The sequence below is a fragment of the Microcaecilia unicolor genome, chromosome 3 (genome assembly GCF_901765095.1).
Source record: "Microcaecilia unicolor chromosome 3, aMicUni1.1, whole genome shotgun sequence".
Lineage (NCBI taxonomy): Eukaryota > Metazoa > Chordata > Amphibia > Gymnophiona > Siphonopidae > Microcaecilia > Microcaecilia unicolor.
The window spans coordinates 69,560,490-69,581,078 of NC_044033.1; the positions used below are offsets into that span (position 1 = coordinate 69,560,490).

At 40.1% G+C, this 20,589-nt stretch overlaps 1 protein-coding gene across 6 annotated transcripts in view; it reads left to right on the top strand.

The window, feature by feature from the left end:
- ESRRG (estrogen related receptor gamma) overlaps positions 1-18,116 on the top strand; it is a 1,192,991-nt gene extending 1,174,875 nt beyond the window's left edge. For all 6 annotated transcript variants that reach the window (XM_030196026.1, XM_030196025.1, XM_030196029.1 and 3 more), the window contains 2 exons: positions 6,486-6,755; positions 13,832-18,116. In XM_030196026.1, coding sequence (XP_030051886.1) covers positions 6,486-6,755; positions 13,832-14,076 — 515 coding nt within the window. In that variant the 3' untranslated portion in view covers positions 14,077-18,116. The remainder of the gene's footprint in view (positions 1-6,485; positions 6,756-13,831) is intronic.
- Positions 18,117-20,589: the final 2,473 nt, after the last annotated feature.

Consider the following 20,589-nt stretch of genomic DNA (forward strand, 5'->3'; position numbering starts at 1 on the left):
GGGGGTGAGGCGATGTAATCAGAGGGGTGGGCATTGTGATCAGGAGGATAGCACCGGCCCTTAAGCTCTGGCCTTGGACTGTTGGGCTACGGTTTTGAGGCCCTATGCTAGACTGCTGGAATAATGTTGCTTGCCAGGTGTTTTACAAGCAGTATTATTCATTTACAATGGGAGTCAGCAACCTGAAGGACTGTGATACCACAGCTTGTTGATTCCTGTGGTAAATCAAGGTGCAGTAAAAGCCCACCTTTTACCTCACCTTCATAACTTCTCTCCTTAGTTCTTATCAAACCATTTCATTGCTCTGTCAAAGTGAAAAAAAAATCGCACAAGTTTTCAAGTTCGTTAGGAAGCTATTCTTCCAAATTAGTGCACTGATGTTTTAGAGGCATTACCGCTTTAATTGTGATCATTATTACCCTTACCATGGTAATACCATGCAGATCATCCCTGTCTCCTTGGAAATTACCATGGTTGTCATAGTATGTCCTCTTTCCCATTACCATGTCTCAAACACACACATTTTTGACTGGTTTCTGTTGGCAATGGGCAGGTACATAAACACATGGTAACGCATGTACACTCCTTGGAGCACATCTCCGGCTGTCAAAGTGTGTCTGCCAATCCTTGCAGGTGAACAGGCCACACGAGTGGCGGAGGGAGCCAGCAGCACGGCTCAATGGAGGGGCGTGGCTTTCCTGGGAGGGTTGGCAGTCAGATGTTAATGTAGGTGTGGAAAGCTAGGGGGAATGGCATAGGTGTCCAGTGGCAGTGGATTAGGCGAGCAGGTGTCTTCCATTGAATTTCTCTGGATGTAAGCTAATATGTATATCTATGCTCTAAAACTATATTTATGCCTGGGAAGTCTGGTAAATAGATTTGAGATATCAAAGGTATATGATCTCTGACAACTTTAATTGGTATATAATTTCCCAGCTATCCCAGTTCCAGGTGGAAGACTTTAAGGGGATATTTTACTAAGCCGCCATAGCATTTTTAGCTCGCGGTAGAAATCAGCTGGCAGTAAACACTGAGACACCCAGAGGAATATAATGGGCATCTCAGGTTTTACTGCCAGCTGATTTCTACAGCGAGCTAAAAATGCTACCATGGCTTAGTAAAAGACCTCCTAAGGCAGGCCTATTTGAGCTTTTTTTTCTCTTAAATCTGGTACCCTAGTAGCGCTCTAGAAACGTTAAGTAGTAGTAGTACCTTCAATACTGATTGTAATTGAAGGATACAAACCTACAAATATCACAGTGTAATGTTAATTCAAAATCCAAAATTGGTCTCCCTCCAGAAGCCAGGTCACTGACAATTCTGGACATGACTTTCCATCCAGATATTCTTTTCATTCAAATAAAAATCTATACAGGTTCTTCAGCAATTAATTAATATGCCCAATGTATGTTCTCTAAGTAGAATATTTTTTGTGTGAAATAACTCTAAAAGTTACCGGGGGGGGGGGGGGGGGGGGGGGGTTGTTTTAGCAAGCGCCCGTAAAAGGGTGTTCTTGATGCACACTGAGGCCCCCTTTTACTGCAGCGGGTAAAAGGCTGTCCTTTTTTTTTTTTTTTTTTTTTTTTTAAGAAATGGCCAGGGGGGCAAGAGAACTTGTCACATGGCCGTTTTGGGGGGGAACACTTAATGCCACCCATTGAGGTGGTGATAAAGGCTTCCGCACTAACCCGGCAGTAACAGGGCAGCGAGCTGCACTGCCAGATTACTGCTGGGTAAACACTGGTGCTACAAAAATGTAAATATTTTTGTAGCACCGGAAGTGGCATGCACTGGGGGTGGGAACTACTGCCGGGATGCTGCGGTAGCCCAGCGGTAGTTCCAGATTAGCGAGCAGTAAGCCCACGTTGGGCTTATTGCCGCTTTGTAAAAGACCCCTCCAAGTGAATAAAATTGGATTTCAAGGATGACAGATTTGTGATGCATTATGGTTGCAGAATTGAAAACTTCATCAGAAATGATGATTCTGAAAAAGTGGAAGGGGGAAAACCTAAAAGAATTTTCTAGAAACTTTCTAGAAAAGAGATAAAATTCAAGTTGAACTTTTTTTTTTAAGTGCAACTGATTTTATTGCCCTTTGCTTAATTAAAAACACCACAGAGGTGTGTGAAGTATTGTCAAGGCTGAAAAAAAAATTGTTAATTTGTAGATCATGGGGACAAAAGAAGCTGTAGTGTAACTTTAAAGTTTCCATGCACGTATGTGTCAATACAGCTCCTTCTCCATCATCAGCACTAAATTCACATTGATGCCTCTTTTCTTCTTTGTATTGATCCTTCCATGAGAACGTAGATTTGTATCTGTTAATTAATGCGTCCTGAAACACCGTTTGTATTAATCAGGCAGATAAGAAAAATTGGATGGCTGTGCCTTCATGACAACCCTAAAAGTGCTGGCCCTGATAAAATCATGGCTGGACCTCAATAAAAAAAAAAAAGTTCCTCCTTCCACTCAATAAACTAATCATCCTGCTTTTAATTATTCCGCAGAAAGATGTGTGGAGATTGGAGAAAGTGTAAATCTAATTATTTACTAACAGCGGTGTCGGAAGGAGAATAGAGGCTGTCATGGGAAGGTGCTGGAGGGCGACTTTCTCTTGTCCATCTGCTGCTGTAGGAAAACTGGTCTCTGAGAGCATGACTAAATGTAGAGGTGGCACCTAATTGAAAATACACTTGGTTGAGCCTATCTTCATATTATTTGGAGGTTAACCATGTTTCTTTTATTCAAATATCTTTTATTCCCCTTGCCCTACTCTGCGCTATCTGGTGTTTTAGGGGCACTTTTACTAAGGCGCGGTAGAAAACAGAAAATTATTTTCTACCGTGGGATTCAGCGCACGCCAAACCCCACAGTAGAAAATAATTTTCTGTTTTCTACCACGGGGGGGGGGGGGGGGGGGGGGCATTCCTGGCGGTAATCAGCAGTTGGCACAAGCTGCATAGGTACCACAAGGGTAGCGTGTGAGCCTTTACTGCTAGGTCAGTGGGTGGAGGTATGGGGTCAGGCCATACATAGGTGCACGCTAGTTTTAATTTCAGTGCACGCCCATTTCCTGGCCCATTAAAAAAAAGCCCCTTTTCCCAGCTGTGGTAAAAAAAAAATGGCCCAGCACACACCCAAAACATGCCCACACTTACCGCAGGCCACTTTTTACCGTGGCTTAGTAGAAGGACCCCTTAGATTTCTGTTCATTTGAGGCAAGTAAGGTTATCTTTGGGGGGGGTTTTTTGTTTCTTTTTGTTTGTTTACATTTAAATAGATATATGTATTAAAAAATTTGTAGACCCTCCTCACTCGGCATGCACAGATTTAACCTTCAGTTTATATCCATACCAGACCCCTAGAAAGCTTTATTTCTTTTATATTGTTAAATTATTGCTTCTTAAAGGAGAATGCTTGCAGCAAAGGCAGCTGGCTTTTATGCTTGTTTTCAAGGGGGGGGGGGGATTGTCGATTAAGACTCTTGCTTTGCAAAAGAAGGTAGCATTTAAAGATCCCTCCTGTGGCAAGAATCCTTGTAAGGAGCCTGGGAACCGCTTGAAAGATCACTAAATGAAACGTTTAGACATCTCTTAAGACCCTCTTTAGAAAAGCTCAACTAATCCCCTTTGATGATTTTATTAAGAGTTTGTAGGTGGTGGGACCACCTCACCTACAGACAGGGATTGGTCCAAAGCTTCTGCTCTGGTTTAAGAGCATTTGGGAAGAATTGTGTTTGCCATGTTAGTCCACTTGAATATCTGGAAATATGGATCAACAAACAGATTGTTGGAAATGCTGTTTTTGTATTGGACTAGCTTAATATTCTGTATCTGAGTCTGAGACTGGCTTTCAAGAGCTGGCCGTGAAGAAACAGCACTTTTTGACCTGTTACTGTGAATAAGAGCCAGAAACTTGACAACTGCCTTTGAGAGATCATCTTAGTGAAGGCTTTCAGAAGGAAGGAAAAATAAATGCAAGTTTATTTAAGGAGCTTTTCTACATTTTTGCTTCACCTCCCCAAACCAAACCACGGTGTGCTTGCTTTTTAGCACTTGCTATTTCAAGAGCTAAAGCAAGGGCAGACATCACTGCATTAGTAAATTAAGGTGTTACCTAGAAAAGGTTGCATGTTCCTATCTCTTTTTCCATGAGAGCACCTGCATGATGTGCTAATCCAAGGGTCCTCATATCCAGTCCTTGAGGTCGAAAACCCAGCCTGATTTTCAGGATTTCCACAATGAATATGTATGAGATCTATGGAATGGAAGCATTCACTGCTTCCATCACATGCAAATAGATCTCACACATATCCCTTGTGGAAATCCTGAAAACCAGGCTGGGTTGTGAACCTCACAAACTGGATTTGAAGACCTCTGTGCTAATCACCTGACCTCTGCTGAGTTGCTTACTCTTATCTGTTAAATGGGGTTTCTTAAATTAAAAACAAGCACCCTAACCCCCCTCCCCCCCCCAAAAAAACAGCCTTATTTTTCTCCTAGAAGGGCATTTCAGTGGTATGTGCTTGTCTCTGACAGTGGTGAATGAGAAACTGGCTGTTCATAACAACAGAGCACAATTTTGTCTTATTTTAGGGGCTTTTTTACTAAGCTGCATTAGGGGACACTCAATGAAATTACATGGAAATACTATTAAAACAAATAGGAGGAAATATTTTTTCACTTAAGTTCCAGAACTTAAGGATAGTTAAGTTCTGGAACTCACTGTCAGAGGATGTGATAACAGCGGTTAGCGTATTTGGGTTTAAAAAAGATTTTGGACAAGTTCCTGGAGGAAAAGTCCTTAGTCTGTTATTGAGATGGACATGGGGGAAGCCACTGCTTACCCTGGGATTGATAGTATGGAATGTTGCTACTATTTGGGTTTCTGCCAGGTACTTGTGGCCTGGATTGGCCACTGTTTGAAGCAGGATCCTGGGCTAGATGGACCATTGGTCTGAGCCAGTATGGCTATTCTATGTTCTTATGTGTGCCCAATGCAGCAAAAAAAGTGGACTATCTTGGGAAGCGTTAGTTCATTTTTTACTGCAGCTTAGTAAAAGTGCCCCTTAACTAGTTACATTCTATATTACCAAATCATCCCACCTTAATTTTAAAAATCTCTAAACCTGTATAGGGCCAGTTGTGCAGCCTTGCTTTAGTGAACAAAACCGCATAACATGAACACCCAAATTCCCACTCTACCAATATTGCTTGCATCATTGCTTAGGGGTCTTTTTACTAAGCTGCGGTAAGCACTAAAAGGGATTATTGCGGGACACACTCAGGCATCCTGTGGTAAGGTCCCAATCTGTGCACACAAACCATGCGCTAAAAAATATTTTAATATTTTGTGGATGGGCGGGTCTGGAGGGTGGAGAGTGGGCATTTCTGTGCTAATCAGTGCATCTACATTACAGTGCTGTAACTGATTAGTGCAGGATTAGCACGCGAGCCCTTAACGCCTACAAAATAGGTGTCGGTCAGTGTTCACGCACTAATTTTTATAATCAATGGAAGACACCTGCTCACTCGACTGCAGCTTACTTAAAGGACCCCTTAATTTCCCTGTGCTTATGTATAGTTTGTTAATGAGGGACCTTCTTTAGCACGTGATTCATTTTGTGGGTGTCCTGATAGTACCATACTAATAACAAGCAATGGTAGTATTGTAAACAAAATGTTTTATAAAATGAAAAATTACAGATTTATTATGCCAAAGTTGGGTAACTTCCTATAAGAGAAAGACAGCACGACAATACCTTCATATTTAGCCTATGGTATCTTTTGATCTTGAGAAATATTAGGGAGAGAAAAATCCTAAAGCTTTTTCTATGGCGATGTGGATTATGTAGTAAGGGGCATAATTGGACTTTTTTATTCTACCTATCCTCCTATACAAAATGAATAGGCCTAGCTATACCATGATTAGGGACCTCTGGTACATGTCAAAATTCATGATGACTGATGTTGAAGGAAGAGGAAGAACATTGAGAGGCTCATTTTCAAAGCACATAGACTTTCAAAGTTACATAAGTTACTATGGGGCTCATTTTCAAAGCACTTACATGTTCAAAGTTCCATAGGTTATTATGGAACTCTTTTAAGTCTTTGAAAATACGCCTCCACGTAACTTTGTAATTCTATGTGCTTTGCAAATGAGCACCTAAGTATTCCATCTTCTGAAAATATTCAAACTTAATGACCTATAGAAAACAGATGACAGTTGAGATAGAAAGTGGTTTTATATATATCTGAAACCAGTGTGTCTTATTTTATGGGCCAATATGTGAATATATATGATTTTTAATGAATATGTAACACCACATAATACCTGGTAGTTAAAACACTAATGCCCTTTTATGATATCAAAAAAGCCTTTGTCAGTCAATCAGGTAGAAATTTCATCCATTGTTTTTAAGGTCATATTGTGATAAATAGTTTTGCCTAATAATTATTCTGCTTAAAATGCTTCTTCCTTTGTAGGATTCTCAACTTTGTCTCTGGCAGATCAGATGAGCCTACTGCAGAGTGCCTGGATGGAGATTTTGATCCTGGGTGTTGTATATCGGTCACTCTCTTTTGAAGATGAGCTTGTCTATGCCGAAGATTATATTATGGATGAAGACCAGTCCAAAGTGGCAGGCCTTCTTGACCTCAACAATGCCATCCTGCAGCTGGTAAAGAAATACAAGAGCATGAAGCTGGAGAAGGAAGAGTTTGTAACCCTCAAGGCTATAGCGCTTGCTAATTCAGGTTGGCATATTTGTATGTCTGTTGCTCATTTTTCATATCTTTTTTTTCCTGGTAATTCTCTCTAGAAGGTTAAGTGGTTTTGTAAGGACAGTAGGAACCAAGTGTCTGATTTTCAGCCATAGTGGTGAAACTTGAAAGACTTTGTATAGCGCTTGTTGCCCTCCCCTCACTGCCTTTCATTTCAGACTGCTTATGTAAATGCCATATTACTGATTACTGCAATGCAAGTGAGTAAAAGAAAAAAAATGCTTGCAGATGTCAAGAGCATGTGGACTATCCATAGGGCCATGTTTCATGTAGCCTAATGGAGCCGTTTTTAAGAAATATAGACCTTCCGATAATACTCTATATTCTTCCAGTGGTTTTCAGAAGACATTTTAGCAGATCAATTAGCTGAAACTCAACAGGTACGCAATTAACCTGCAGTGCACAGTCTTCTCTGCCATCAGTAAAGCAGCTCTGCTAACTAAAAGACCAATGTGCTAAACTGCATTAACAGAAACACAGGAATTAATATTTGTAAACTAGTTCACGTTAGTGTTAAAGGAAAATCTATGCTAATGAGTTAATGAGATTCAAAGGTCTGATAAATATTCCTATTAGTACCTATTAGGAAAATGAAAAACAACAAATGTTCACATGCACAAAACATGCATTTACCCCTGGATTCTATATAGCATAATGAAAATTGTGCGTGCAAATCTGGTTGTATTCTGAATTTGCACACACAATTTAATGGATAAAAACAACAAATCAGTGGAATCAAATGCATTTATTTGGAATAATACCCGACGTGGCCACGTTTCGCCCTCAGGCTGCGTCAGGGGTACAAACTATCAAAAGTGTGTATAAATATATCATATACACTAGTAGTGAGATGAGAACAGTTATTCCAAAAATCTAGTTCCACTTTTCTGCTACTTCCCACTAAACTGATATGCATTGGCCCTACTTCCCACTAAACTGATATGCATTGGCCTACTGGGAAGTAGCAGAAAAGTGAAACTAGATTTTTGGAATAACTGTTCTCATCTCACTACTAGTGTATATGATATACTTATACACACTTTTGATAGTTTGTACCCCTGACGCAGCCTGAGGGCGAAACGTGGCCACGTCGGGTATTATTCCAAATAAATGCATTTGATTCCACTGCTTTGTTGTTTTTTATCTACTGTTTTGTAAGCAGTTGTGTGCCTTTTTGTTTTTTTGGTTTTACACACAATTTAATTACTTAACTAGCCAATCAACGCTGATAATTGCCACTAACAAGCAATTATTGACACTAATTGGCATTAATTAGAATTTACGCGCACAACTTGCTAGATGTATTCTGTCAAGTGGTGTGCATAAATTCTAATGCTACCAAAAAGGGGGTGTGGCCATGGGCGTGGAATGGGCGGTTCAAAAATGTGCATACAGGGTAATAGAATACACCTGTTCCACGCCTAACTTAAGCACCGGCAGTGACGGTCCTAGGACGGCTGCCACCCGGGGTGGATCGCCGCTGCCCCCCCCCCCCCGGGTGCAGCACGACACCCCCCCCTGGCGCAATGACACCCCCGGCACATCAACCCCCCCCCCCCCCCCCCCCCCCCGGGTGCATTCTTAGCTGCTGGGAGCAGCCGCGCGGCTGTCGGCTCCGCTGGCTCCCTGCTCCCTCTGCCTCGGAACAGGAAGTAACCTGTTCTGGGGCAGAGGGAGCAGGGAACCAGCGGAGCCGACAGGCGCACGCGGCTGCTCTCTGCACCCCTCCAGCAGCGTGCACCCAGGGCAGACCGCCCCCACCGCCCCGCCCTCAGTACACCACTGGGCTGTGAAAACAATCTACGACCATCTAAACTTCAGGAAATCACTAAAAACCAACCTGTTCAAAAAGGCTTACCCTATCGACCCAACATAAATCCCTACACCCGGCAACACAGCAAAACCAATGATCGTGCTGGACAATATACTACCTTCCCTCTCTTCAACCCCCATGGTGCCTTAAACACGCCTACCTTAGTTGACCACAACAAAACCTGTATTTCTTTCTCTACCGGACTTGGCGAACGCCTTTACGGGACTATGTAAGCCACATTGAGCCTGCAAATAGGTGGGAAAATGTGGGATACAAATGTAGCAAATAAATAAATAAATAAATGGACACGCCTAGCGTTAGGTGCAGGCATGGCCGCTAGGTGTATTCTAAAACCCACCTAGGCATATTCTATTAACCACACCTAAATCTCTGCGCAATTTACAAACACTCCTAGGCAGAAATATTTACAGTGACAATTTTTCAAGCGCCATATATACAATCTAATCCTTAAAAGTGCAAACCTTAATTACACCTTATGCAGGTCTAGAGTTTTTGTGTTGCTGTCCAAAATATCGCATAAGCCTAGCGGTTTAGTAAGTTGCAATAAATATAAACATATTGTCTGCATTAATATGTGGCTGATTAACACTGGCCATTAAGGACGTCTTATACACTATTGGGACCTTTTACTCAGCTGTGTTTGGTGCTAACGTGCCTAATGCAGCTAAGAATGACATGCCATGGGATACCTACAAAATGAGTGGCGGTAAGTGCCATTTTTTTAATGGCAACATTAGCACATGCAAATCTGAAAATAGGATCCCAAAATGTACTCAAACAAAACAATCACAGCTGAAATCAAAACTTCAAAATATATTTTACAGAAGGAAGTAAAAGACCTCAACAGTCCAGTATTGGTAACTTTAAAATCTCATCTACCAATGTTCATCACACTCTGTTCTTTATCATCGTTCTTAAAAACCCTCCTCTGTTTTTTTAATCAATCATGTGCACAAAAACTTTCAAATATTTCAAAACCGTAATAATAATAATTGGGTCATATATAAACACTTAGCTTTGTGCTTTTATATGATCCTTTTAAGTTTTTGTGCACATGATTGATTAAAAAAAAACAGAGGAGGGTTTTTAAGAATGATGATAAGAACAGAGTCTGATGAATATTGGTATGTGAGATTTTAAAGTTACCTTTATTGGACTGTTGAGGTCATTTTCCTTATGTAAAAGATATTTTTAATTTATGAAGTTTTGATTTCAACATCAACACATGGCCATTAATTTTAGAAATTACAAAAAGGTCATTTGTACGGCTGCAGTAAAAATGGCTTTAACACGTGGGAAAGACACACATAAGAACATGCTAAAGCCACTTTTAACTGAAGCTTAGTAAAAGTTGCCTTATGGTAATACCTGATGTTAACCCAGTTTGGTACATTGGGGCCGATATTCAGCCCACGGGAGACAGGCCAGCTAAGTCCCATGGTCGGCACTGAGCCAGGATATTCAATGTTGGGCTATGACCAGCGACCAGCATTAAATATCTGTTTTGTTTTGTTTTTTGCCACTGTAAACTTAAGCGCCCTTTTACTAAGGCGTACCAAAAAATGGCCTGCGCTGGTATAGGCGCATGTATTGGACGCACGCAGGTCCATTTTTCAGCGCACCTGCAAAATATGCTTTTTTTTGGCCAAAAATGAACATGCAGCAAAATAAAAATCAGTGCATGTCCATTTTGGGTCTGAGACCTTACCGCCATCCATTGACTTAGCGATAAGGTCTCACACATTATCCGAGCAGTAATCGTCAGCTTGCGTTTTGGACGCACGTCAAAATTAGAATAACCGCCCAGGACACGCGGTAGCCGGGCGGTAGCTCTAATTTGACACGCATTGTATATGCATAGGCATCTGTGTGCCTTAGCAAAAGGGCCCCTTAACCGACTAAGTTAATATTCAGCGCTGGCCAGGTAAGTTTATAGCAGCCATAGATAGGCCTGCTATTTCGGAGGCCCAATTTGGCCATTTAGCTTGGCCAGCCGAAACACTGAATATTCGCAGATAGCCGGTTATATTGTGTGATATAACCAGTTAGCCGCTTTGCGCTGACCACAAATATTTAGTGGGAGAGAACCGGCCATCTCCCACTGAATATTCGCGGATAGCCAGTTAAGTCCTATTTGACCAGCCAGAAGCTCTTCCTGGCCGGTTAAATAGCGCTGAATACCGGCCGGATTGCCTGCAATTTGAGCCAAAATCTTTGAAACACGACACCAGTGTTAGAATAGCCTTTAACGTGTAGGCCTATCATCTTGCTGGTAAATCTTCACGCCAGCAAAATGCTAGCTGTGCAGAAGAAGGGCAAGGAACAGCTAGAAAAATGTTGTTCTGTCCAATCCAAGTCAAAAAGTGCTGAAGCACAGAAAGACGTTTAAGATAACGAAAAAATTAATTTGTGCTTTGTCGTTTTTCCTTATTGTGCCTCACTAGCGTGCTGTTGTGGGTCATAAGTCCTTTTTAGCATTTGTATAGTGTTCAGGATAGATCCCCCTTTAATGACGTGCCGATCATTAGATAGCTTTGTGTCAATAACTTGCTCTGATGCAGTGTACCATTGACAGTCACACCATGCTCCTCCATCTGCTTTTGTTTTGACCCTATCTTTGAACTTTATCTTGGTTGCTGGCCAGTAGTTTTGCCTTTAATTACAAGAAGGAAACTGTCAATAAAATCTGTTAAATGGGATGCAATGAGTGGCTTGAATGGGCGGAGGGCTATTTGTTCAAATTCTGCAGCATTCAAGGTATTGACAGTTTGTTTTCTGGGGCCATATGTGACGATCAATCTCAGGCTGGGCTCAGCCGCGCTGAAAAATGAAAAACCAGATTGCTTTTGCTTACTTGTGGATGACGGCCCGCGATTTGGCGTGGTCCTAGTGAGACAAGACCTTCTGCCCAAATTGCCCCCCTGAGAGCCAAGGGTGCGTGACCGTTTTCAGAAATAATTTTTTAATTGATTTTGTAATTAACAGTTCATCTACAGTATTGATGCTGGATGCTCAGATTGATAGGAGGGAAATTGTTTTTAACAATAAAGTTGTACTGTCCTGTACATCCGCATAATGAGCCTCAGCAGTTTGCATGTTTTTAAATCGGGAAACCTGTTTCAGGGTGATACAATTTCAGATATATTCAGTCTTATCACTTTTCTTTTAATGAGTGCTTTACCCTGAAAACTGTCTGCTTGTGTCTAGTTTATACTTAAATCAACCAATATTCAACCAGTGGTGATCAGCCTTTTTATGTCCACCATCAGCTCTATTCCCGGATATCCTGTCGTATGTCGGCCACTAAAACCTGTGCGGTTAAGTGCAGTATTGAGCCCTTAAAGACTAGATTCTCTATATCATGTCTAAACAATTAGTGCCTAAACAAAATACACCTAGGTGTTTTCTCTAAAGTAGGCCTAAATTATAGAATAAACCTAAATTTCCGTGTGGCTTATAGAGTACACCGAGTGCCCGTGCACGCAACTAAATTTAGTCGCGGGCAGTTACGCCAAGTAAAACGTGTAAATGCTGTGGCCTGAATTATGCATGGGTTGGGTGTATTCTATAACAGTGCGCATAGATTTTAGAAATGCCCATGACGCGCCCATTCCATACCCATGGCCGTGCCCAATTTTCAACTATGCGACTTAAAATTTTTGCACATCACATTCTGCTTGTAAATTTTAATTAATGCCAATGGTCAATAATTGCTTGTTAAGTCGCAATTATCAGCACTGATTGGCTTGTTAAGTAATGAAGTTTTATGCACAAATCCAGAATATGACGGGATTTGTGCACGCAACTTAGATTGCGCTAGAAGCCCTGTTTAGTATGTATTTGCATGCTACTTGCGCTGAGAGCCCTCGAGTGCGCTGTTTCAGGCGCTCGAGGGCTCTGATCATGGGTCGGCTGCAAACTCTGCCACTAGTATGGCGTTAACAGCCTCTAGCGCCAGAGTTTGCTTTTGATCATGAGGGCCTAAGTGCTTAAGTGTTATAGCGCATAAAGTGTAGCGTAAATGCTCGCACCTAAAGTTATGTGCTTAACTGAGGACTTATGCTAAAATTCTTTAATGGCAATGAAGCACTTGTCGTTATTCAATTTACACTTAATGCACACACTTTAGACCCTAGATTCTATATATATATAACGACTAGACTTGTATGTGCAAGTCAGCTCGCATTGCCTATTTGCCCATCCAACTTAATTAATGAGCCAATCAGCACCAGTAATTGACTGCTAACATCCAGTTATTGGCATTAATTGGCCTTAATTGGGATTTATGCATGGATTGTATTCTATAGCGATCTATGCGTAAATCCTAGAATGTATAATTGGGGGGGCATTTTGGGGGCGTTCCCATGAATTATGCGCATTCTTATAGAATATGCCCGATCTCTAATTTAGGTGCTGGCAATGGAGGCGACGAGTTAGGTGCATATTATTTGATTAGGCGTTATTCCATAAAGTGTGGATATCCTTTATAGAATACTGCGCGATGCATAATTTTTTCCACAATGATTTTTTTGGTGCAATTTACTGAATCTAGTCCTGTACAGAATTAGGTAGACGGTTACTGCACGGGTAACGCATCAACCCTTACCGCTAAGTCAATGGGTGGTGTTAAGGATTCAGCCCGTAAATAGACACGTGCTGGTTTTCATTTTGCTGCACATCCATTTCCTGGACCCAACCCCCCATTTTTTTTTTCTAGATGCGGTGGAGAAATGTTCCAATATGTACACCCACACTACTGCAGGCCACTTTTTGGCATGGCTTTGTAAAAGGGCCCCTAAGCCAATTAAGTTACATGTGTTGTTATAAGAAGTTAATGCGCAATAAAACATGCACTATCATGCCACTGTGGTATGGTTATCACGTAAGTGTGATAACATCATATGCTAATTCGCTTATTAACTGCTTTACTTTAGTAAAAGGTCCCCGACTGGGTTATTATCCATAAAAAGTCTGCACATATCCTTTATATCCATGACACATTTCAGAGTGAAAGCATGCATGTACTTTCTCTTTGAAAAGTGGTACAAAGTCCATGGGTAAAAAGTACCTACAATCGTTGTCCCAATGTACTTGATCTGAAAAAAGCTGTAAGAAATTACAGTACACTTGTCTACTATTGGTTATAGTCTAACCCTCTCTCCTCCCCTCCCCCCAATGTACACAGCTGAAAAATGCATATTTCTTTTTTCCCCAGACTCAATGCACATAGAAGATCTGGAAGCCGTGCAGAAACTTCAAGATGTCTTGCATGAGGCTCTCCAAGACTACGAGGCCGGGCAGCACATTGAAGACCCTCGTCGGGCTGGTAAAATGCTGATGACTCTCCCTCTGCTGAGGCAAACCTCCACCAAGGCTGTGCAACATTTCTACAACATCAAACTGGAAGGCAAAGTCCCCATGCACAAACTTTTTTTGGAAATGCTTGAGGCCAAGGTCTGACTAAAGCATTTCGAGGCCCTCCCAAATCATGCACATAACAGAGGGAAAAATCACACAAGGAAAACGGCAAAGAAACTTAGCTTTTAATTTAAATAATTTTGAAGAAACTGACTGCACTGATTGGCAGCAAGACTTGAAGCAGCTTTCAACTCTTCCTTCTGTCTTTTTGATGATTTTTTTCTTCTCTCATTCTTTATTATTATTTTTTTTGTGTGTGTGTGTGTCCACTACTGAGCTTTTTAAGAGGTCTCTAATTGAAGAGAGATGGAAGCCAGCCCTGCCAAAGGATAAAAATCCATAGTATGGATGCCAGTGAACTTATTATGAACCATGATGTCCCCAGTAACAAAGGAACGAAATAGGGAAGCATCACACCTAGGCGTACAGTACAAAAACGATGAATTGACTGAATGCAGTATTAGATTTCACAGGGGCAGTTTCTGACTAAGCAAAGCTGCCTCAGCTGCCCCTCATTGCATTTTCCATCAAGCTCACTTTACAGCCATTTGATTCCTGAATTGTTTTTTTTTTTTTTCAAGTCTTCCAGCTCTTTCTTAGATTAGCAACGATTGTAACTTTTTTCAGGGACTAGATTAAGCTTTATTCATTCACGCAATACTAAAGACAAACACTGCATTTTCGTGCTGGCTCAGATGCTGAAGAACAATAACAAAGAACAAATGGATCTTTGAGGAAGTTTTTAAAGGAAAAATACAAAAAAAAAGTTGGTTTTTGCTTTTCTTTCTTCTTACTAACCAAGATTTTTTTATATCAACCATTTATTAAAGTGGGAACTTAACTTAACCAAGCAATAGTTTAAGGGAAGGTGCATATTATCACGGATGCAATTTATGTTGTGTGCCAGTCTGGTCCAGAACATCCGATTTCTTACCATAAACTTCTATATACTTAAATGTTCACACACGATTAGATTACACCAATGATGTACACAGGTAGCATATGATAGGCATAATCCATACTGACTGAATCTGTAGAAAATATTATGAGAGGAGAACTAAACAGTTGCTAATTGATTTGCAACTGTTTTGACCATTGGCCAAGATATTGCGATGGCCTGAAAAGAATTACAGTAGATTTCTGATCAAAATCAAAACTTTATCACTCCTACGAGGAGTTTAATTTAGATCAGATTTTTTTTATACTGCAGTTTTGCACAAATAAATGATCTGTGTGCTTTTCAACCAGTATTGAGCCAGCATGAGTGCTGTCCAAGACTGTTATAAGGTGTAATTTAGTCTATATACCAATGAGATACCCCCGAAAGCTACAGTCACTTAAACAATCAACAAACACTATCCTCCATCAAATGCTACCAGTATATCAGTGTTCATAGCTGATTCCTGTATTATGTGAACACCCTTAGTCTATGTACACACATGTAATTAAAATTGTAATCCTAATCAACAAAGGAAATGTAGTTGGGCTTTTCAGTGTTTCATGTTTGTCGTACTTTCTCCGACTTATGTTGCATTCAAGGACTGATGTCTTCTTGTTCTTGTGATGTTGGGATTTGTGTGGCGTGTGCTTTTAGACACAGGGTAGAATTAGAGGCAATACTGGATGTACAATTCCTCAGGAGATTACACTAGTCTAACCTATTCCTTCCTGGTAATAATGATTCTTCCTACAATACACAATGGAGATGCCGGACTAGCATTCTCATGACACACAGCTACACACTGAGAGTCTGAACATTTTCAAAAGACAAGGGGATAATTTCTGTAACAGTTTATTATAGCAAACCAATGTATAGCTTAGGAGAAGAAGAACAAAAAAAATTCTTTGAATATATCAAGATTATAGATAAGTCTAATTTTTCAGTGCTGTAAATATAGCTTCTATTCAGATCATCTCAGATGTCGTTATTAACTTGCTCTGTATTGTTACAAGAAAAAAACGTTTTTTCTTTTGTTTTTGCTGGGGGCAGGTTTCCAAAACTATTGCTATTTTGTGTGCTTTCAACAAAATGCAGCGGGTGGGCGGCACATCAGCCTTGTGCTATAAAAACTGTGTATCTATCATATATATGGGACTATATCGTAGATTGTGGTTTCTCAGTAGAGAAGTGACTGTAGTGTGACTCTAGGTAAATCATCTTTAGCAAACTCATTCAGGTGGTCAATAACTTGAAATTTGTATCGGTGATAGATCAGAATTTGGCACTTCCCTTTTGACTAAATTTACAACTCCTGGATAAAAGGTGCTGATTATATAAGATTTATTTATTTATGTATAAGTGTGTATGTACAAATATTTTCAGAAGATCTGTACAGGGTTTAAGTTACTAATGTTCAATTACTATATATATATATATATATATACACACACACATATATGTGGGTGTTTGTGTGTGTATGGATACACACATGCACACTTACTGGAATTAACTTTCAGATTCCCAATAAACCAGCTCGAAAACAGATGGAGATGAACAGTTCAAATGCTCTTTTTTCAATTTTAGTATTTTTTTGTACATCTACGAAATACAATAGCTCAAAACTGAACTGCATTGGAAACATCTGTTGAGGCTTAATATTCACCGTAGACATTGTTTATTGACAGCTCTTTCAAGTTTGAATAGAGACTGCTTGCTTACAGTGAGGTTTTAGGAAACTGAAAGCTGTATATTTTTTTAATCATAATAATTTAATTTTTTTTGGTTCATTTTTTAAAATTACTTTTTTCTTATTTAAAGCAATATGATTGTGTGACTCACCGTGGGTTACACCTGTGTTTCAATCAGAGCCGAATGCTGTATTTATTCCACTATTTTACATTTTGAAAGAAAAACAAACGTATAAAATTTTAAACTGCTATTTTTCTTAAAGAAGAAAAAATGGGTGTTGGTGACTGTACGTTAATTATTTAAACCTCTTTGTTTACCTGTCTTATGTGGAAAGGCTTGAAAAGATGTCTCTGTGCTTGTGACAGCTGCTTTCTGGAAGAGAGACCACCGTCACTTCTGTGTGCCTGTTCTCTGATTTAACAATAACTTTGTACCTACTTAATTCAATTAGTTGATCCTGGGGTATCCAAATACTGATGAAAACAGAGAATCTGATGGCAGATAAGAGCCACAGGGCTCCTCCAGTTTACTTCCAGGCACTATGCCATTGTCCCAAGTTCATCCATGGCTTTGTTTTCACATCTTTGCTACTAGGAATCCTCTCTGCCTGTCACATACCTTTCATTTATTTTTAAATTCAATTTACTATTTGCCCATTCATATAGGCTTGAGGCAAAATACAAATAATCACATCAAAATCCAGTAGTTATAATATTGTAGGTACAATATTAAAATTATGGTAACAGTAACATGTGGAATGCCTTTTTCGCATCCTACCATTTTAAAATTTAAGGGCTTCGCCGCGCTAGCGATTCCCTCACGGCAAATGAGAGGAAGCCCATAGGAAATGAATGGGCTTATTTTCAGTTACCACGCCGGGAATCACTAGTGCAGTTTAGTGAAAGAGTCCCTAAGATAGGTAGATAAATAGTATATGTTAACATGCAGGCTTCTGTGACCCCCCCCCCCCCCCCCCGGCCCCATTTCCTAAAGTGTGCTAATGTTTTGCACCTAACACCTATTAGTTGCAAAAGTTAAGGCCTTTTAAGCGCAAAACCTCTGGTAACTGTTGAGGGCATTCCCTGTAGTTTTGAGAGGGCAGCCATGCTGTTAATGTAGAGCAGATTTTGCTGCCTTTTGTTAACAGCATGGAAAGATACTTCAGAATACAAGGCTTCTTTTACAAAGCCCCGCCAGTGATACCCGTGCGGCAAATGAGAGGAAGCGCATAGGATCGAATGGGCTTTCTCTCATTTGCTGCACCGAGATTCGGTAGTGCAACTTTGTGAAAGAAGCCCACATTTAGCTGTACCTTTGGAGGTGCACGGTAGCAGTGCTTGCCCCTTTCCCACTTGGTCCATGCACCCTAGTCATAATTTCCAAATTAGGGGCCCTGTTTACTAAGCCACACTAGAGGCGTGTTAGCGTTTTTAGCACACACTAAGCATGTAAATGCCCGTAATATTTCTATGGGCGTCTACATGGTTAGCATGCTCTAAAAACACTAGCTCACCTTAGTAAACTGAGGCCTAGGTAACATCTAACACCATGGCACCATGTTATTAATGCACATTAATTGTCACATTAAACAGATAAAGTGGCTCAATAAATAGGCCCCTCCGTGACAGATCTAATAATATAATTATATCAAGACATCACATAACAAAGTTCAGTTGTGTTACTGTTTCTTTCCCCACCATTTCCACGTTTGCTGTGAAGAAACCATTGATATTTGTCTACTTATCTGTTACTTCCAAATGGAATATTCCATTGTTTAAGTGCTCAGGGTGCCAGGCATTTTTAACAGGAAACCCCTAGATTCCATTGTCTTAAGATTCACTGGGCTGGTGAATGTTCCTGGTGCAGTGCAGTTTGGTACCAGTAATGTTGTGTATTGTACTCCGTGGGGCCAAAATAGTGCATGTTCAATGCATTTATTTAGTCGAAAGATAATAAACGTCAATGCTGTTCAAGCCAGCCTCAAAACTAGCAGGTCCCAATGCTAGAGTTGTTAGAGCAATTTTGCATACATATATATATATATATATATATATATATATATATATATATATATATATATATATATATATATATATATATATATATATATATGGATCTCATGAGGTTTGTGCTTTTGGGCTGCTTTGGTGGAATTGAAGTAAATCGATTTTTTTACTTGTTCCAAAAGTACAAAGACTAGGGGGACACTTGAGGAAGTTACATGGAAATACTTTTAAAACAAATAGGAGGACATTTTTTTTTTTCACTTAATAGTTGAACATCAACAAGCGGTCATTGCTGATGTTCTTCAGTTTGCATCTCTGTGAAGCTGACTTATTTTGGACTGCCTACGACCCTTGAGGAAGGCTCTGCACCGAAAACCAGCCCGTGTAGGGTCTTGGAGTCAGCACTTTGGCAAAAAAACATTTTTATGCTTTTACTGCTCGTTTGCCTTGGTCATTTGGAACTTGCCTCACTCTCGCCCCTGGTGGTGCTGTTTGACTTTTTTTGTGAGACTTTTGAGGCCCCCCCACTTGTTGTTTGCTGGGCTTCTTCACGTTGAGTGTGCTGCTAAACAGTAGTGCTATTTTGTAAAAGGAGCCCTTAATTAGAATTTTAGTAATTTAACACTGCTTTTTCAACAAATGGCCAAGTCAGTGTGCATAGAAGGTTGTAATCATATAAGTCTAATTTAATGTTTTTGTTGTTACAAAATCAGTACAATTTTGAACCATAATACTATTAAGTAAAAATGCATACTGTATTTTCTGTCTAAATAGCATCCATGATGCAACTGTGAACCCAATCATATATTGAATGCTTCTTTTGGTTCTGGCCTAGGAAGAACCTAGCATTACCACATATTAATGGTCAGAAGCAAGTGTGTAGGAAGGTGATTTTGATTACACAGACTTGAAGTATATCTCTCCCCCCTCTCTCCACTTTTATCTTATAATATCTTCCTGCTAAAAATGCTTCTATGTCTTGAACCTCGGTGCTTTGTGACAGGCTGGCGAGAGGGTGGGTACTGGAGAAAGAGAGGCAGCCCACACTGGTCAGCTTTTATTTAAAGGCAAAGGAGAGTGAGGAAGACAGAAGCATTAGCAGAACAGATGTGGCAATGACAGAGCAGGTGCACACAAGAAAATCTAGTGGTTGGCCTCCTGCAAAGAAAGTACTATCAAAACAGGAGAGCATTGAAGGACTGAATTTTTTTTTAATACTTATAATAAACCAGGAGTTGCATAATAGCCAGTAGTAAAAGAAAAAAAAATTAAAAGAAAAAAAAAGAAAAAACACAAAACGTATATAGGTGTAGATGTGCTTCACATCTGTAAAGCAATCAACTGTATATTTTTGTGATGTGTATCATATTGTGTGCTCAAACAAATGTCCATTTGTGTAAATGTATTTATTTTATATTGTATATATTGTTAAATGCAAAAAGGAGACATGATTGTGTAACTCCACTTGGTTCTGATGTGTAACTCCAATTATTATGCCTTTCAGGATGATGGTAGAGCAATATTAAACAGGCTTCCACTTTTTGATTGGTTTCCTTTTTGTGTGCGAGTGTCATGTTTTCTGTAGAGGAAAATGGATCATGGAATCCTGCATACTACCGGACCCTCGTAGCTTTGCCTCTTGCTAAGGGAAAAAAAAGAAAGACAGAGATCAAGATCCTACAACTATCATGAGTCAATAAAGCTGTTGGCATCACTACTTTCTCTGGCCCATATAGGTTAATGTTCCTTCTAGCTCGAGCTTGCCCATGTAACTGATTCCATTTCAGGCACCTCCGGCAGTGTTAGCACTTAGAGGTTTTCAGGTGGCTCCAGATCCACCATTATTTAAACATAGTGCCAGTCACCCAAGTGAGCTCCCAGGTTATGATTCTTGAATTGTATTGTAGCTAAACAGCAGAC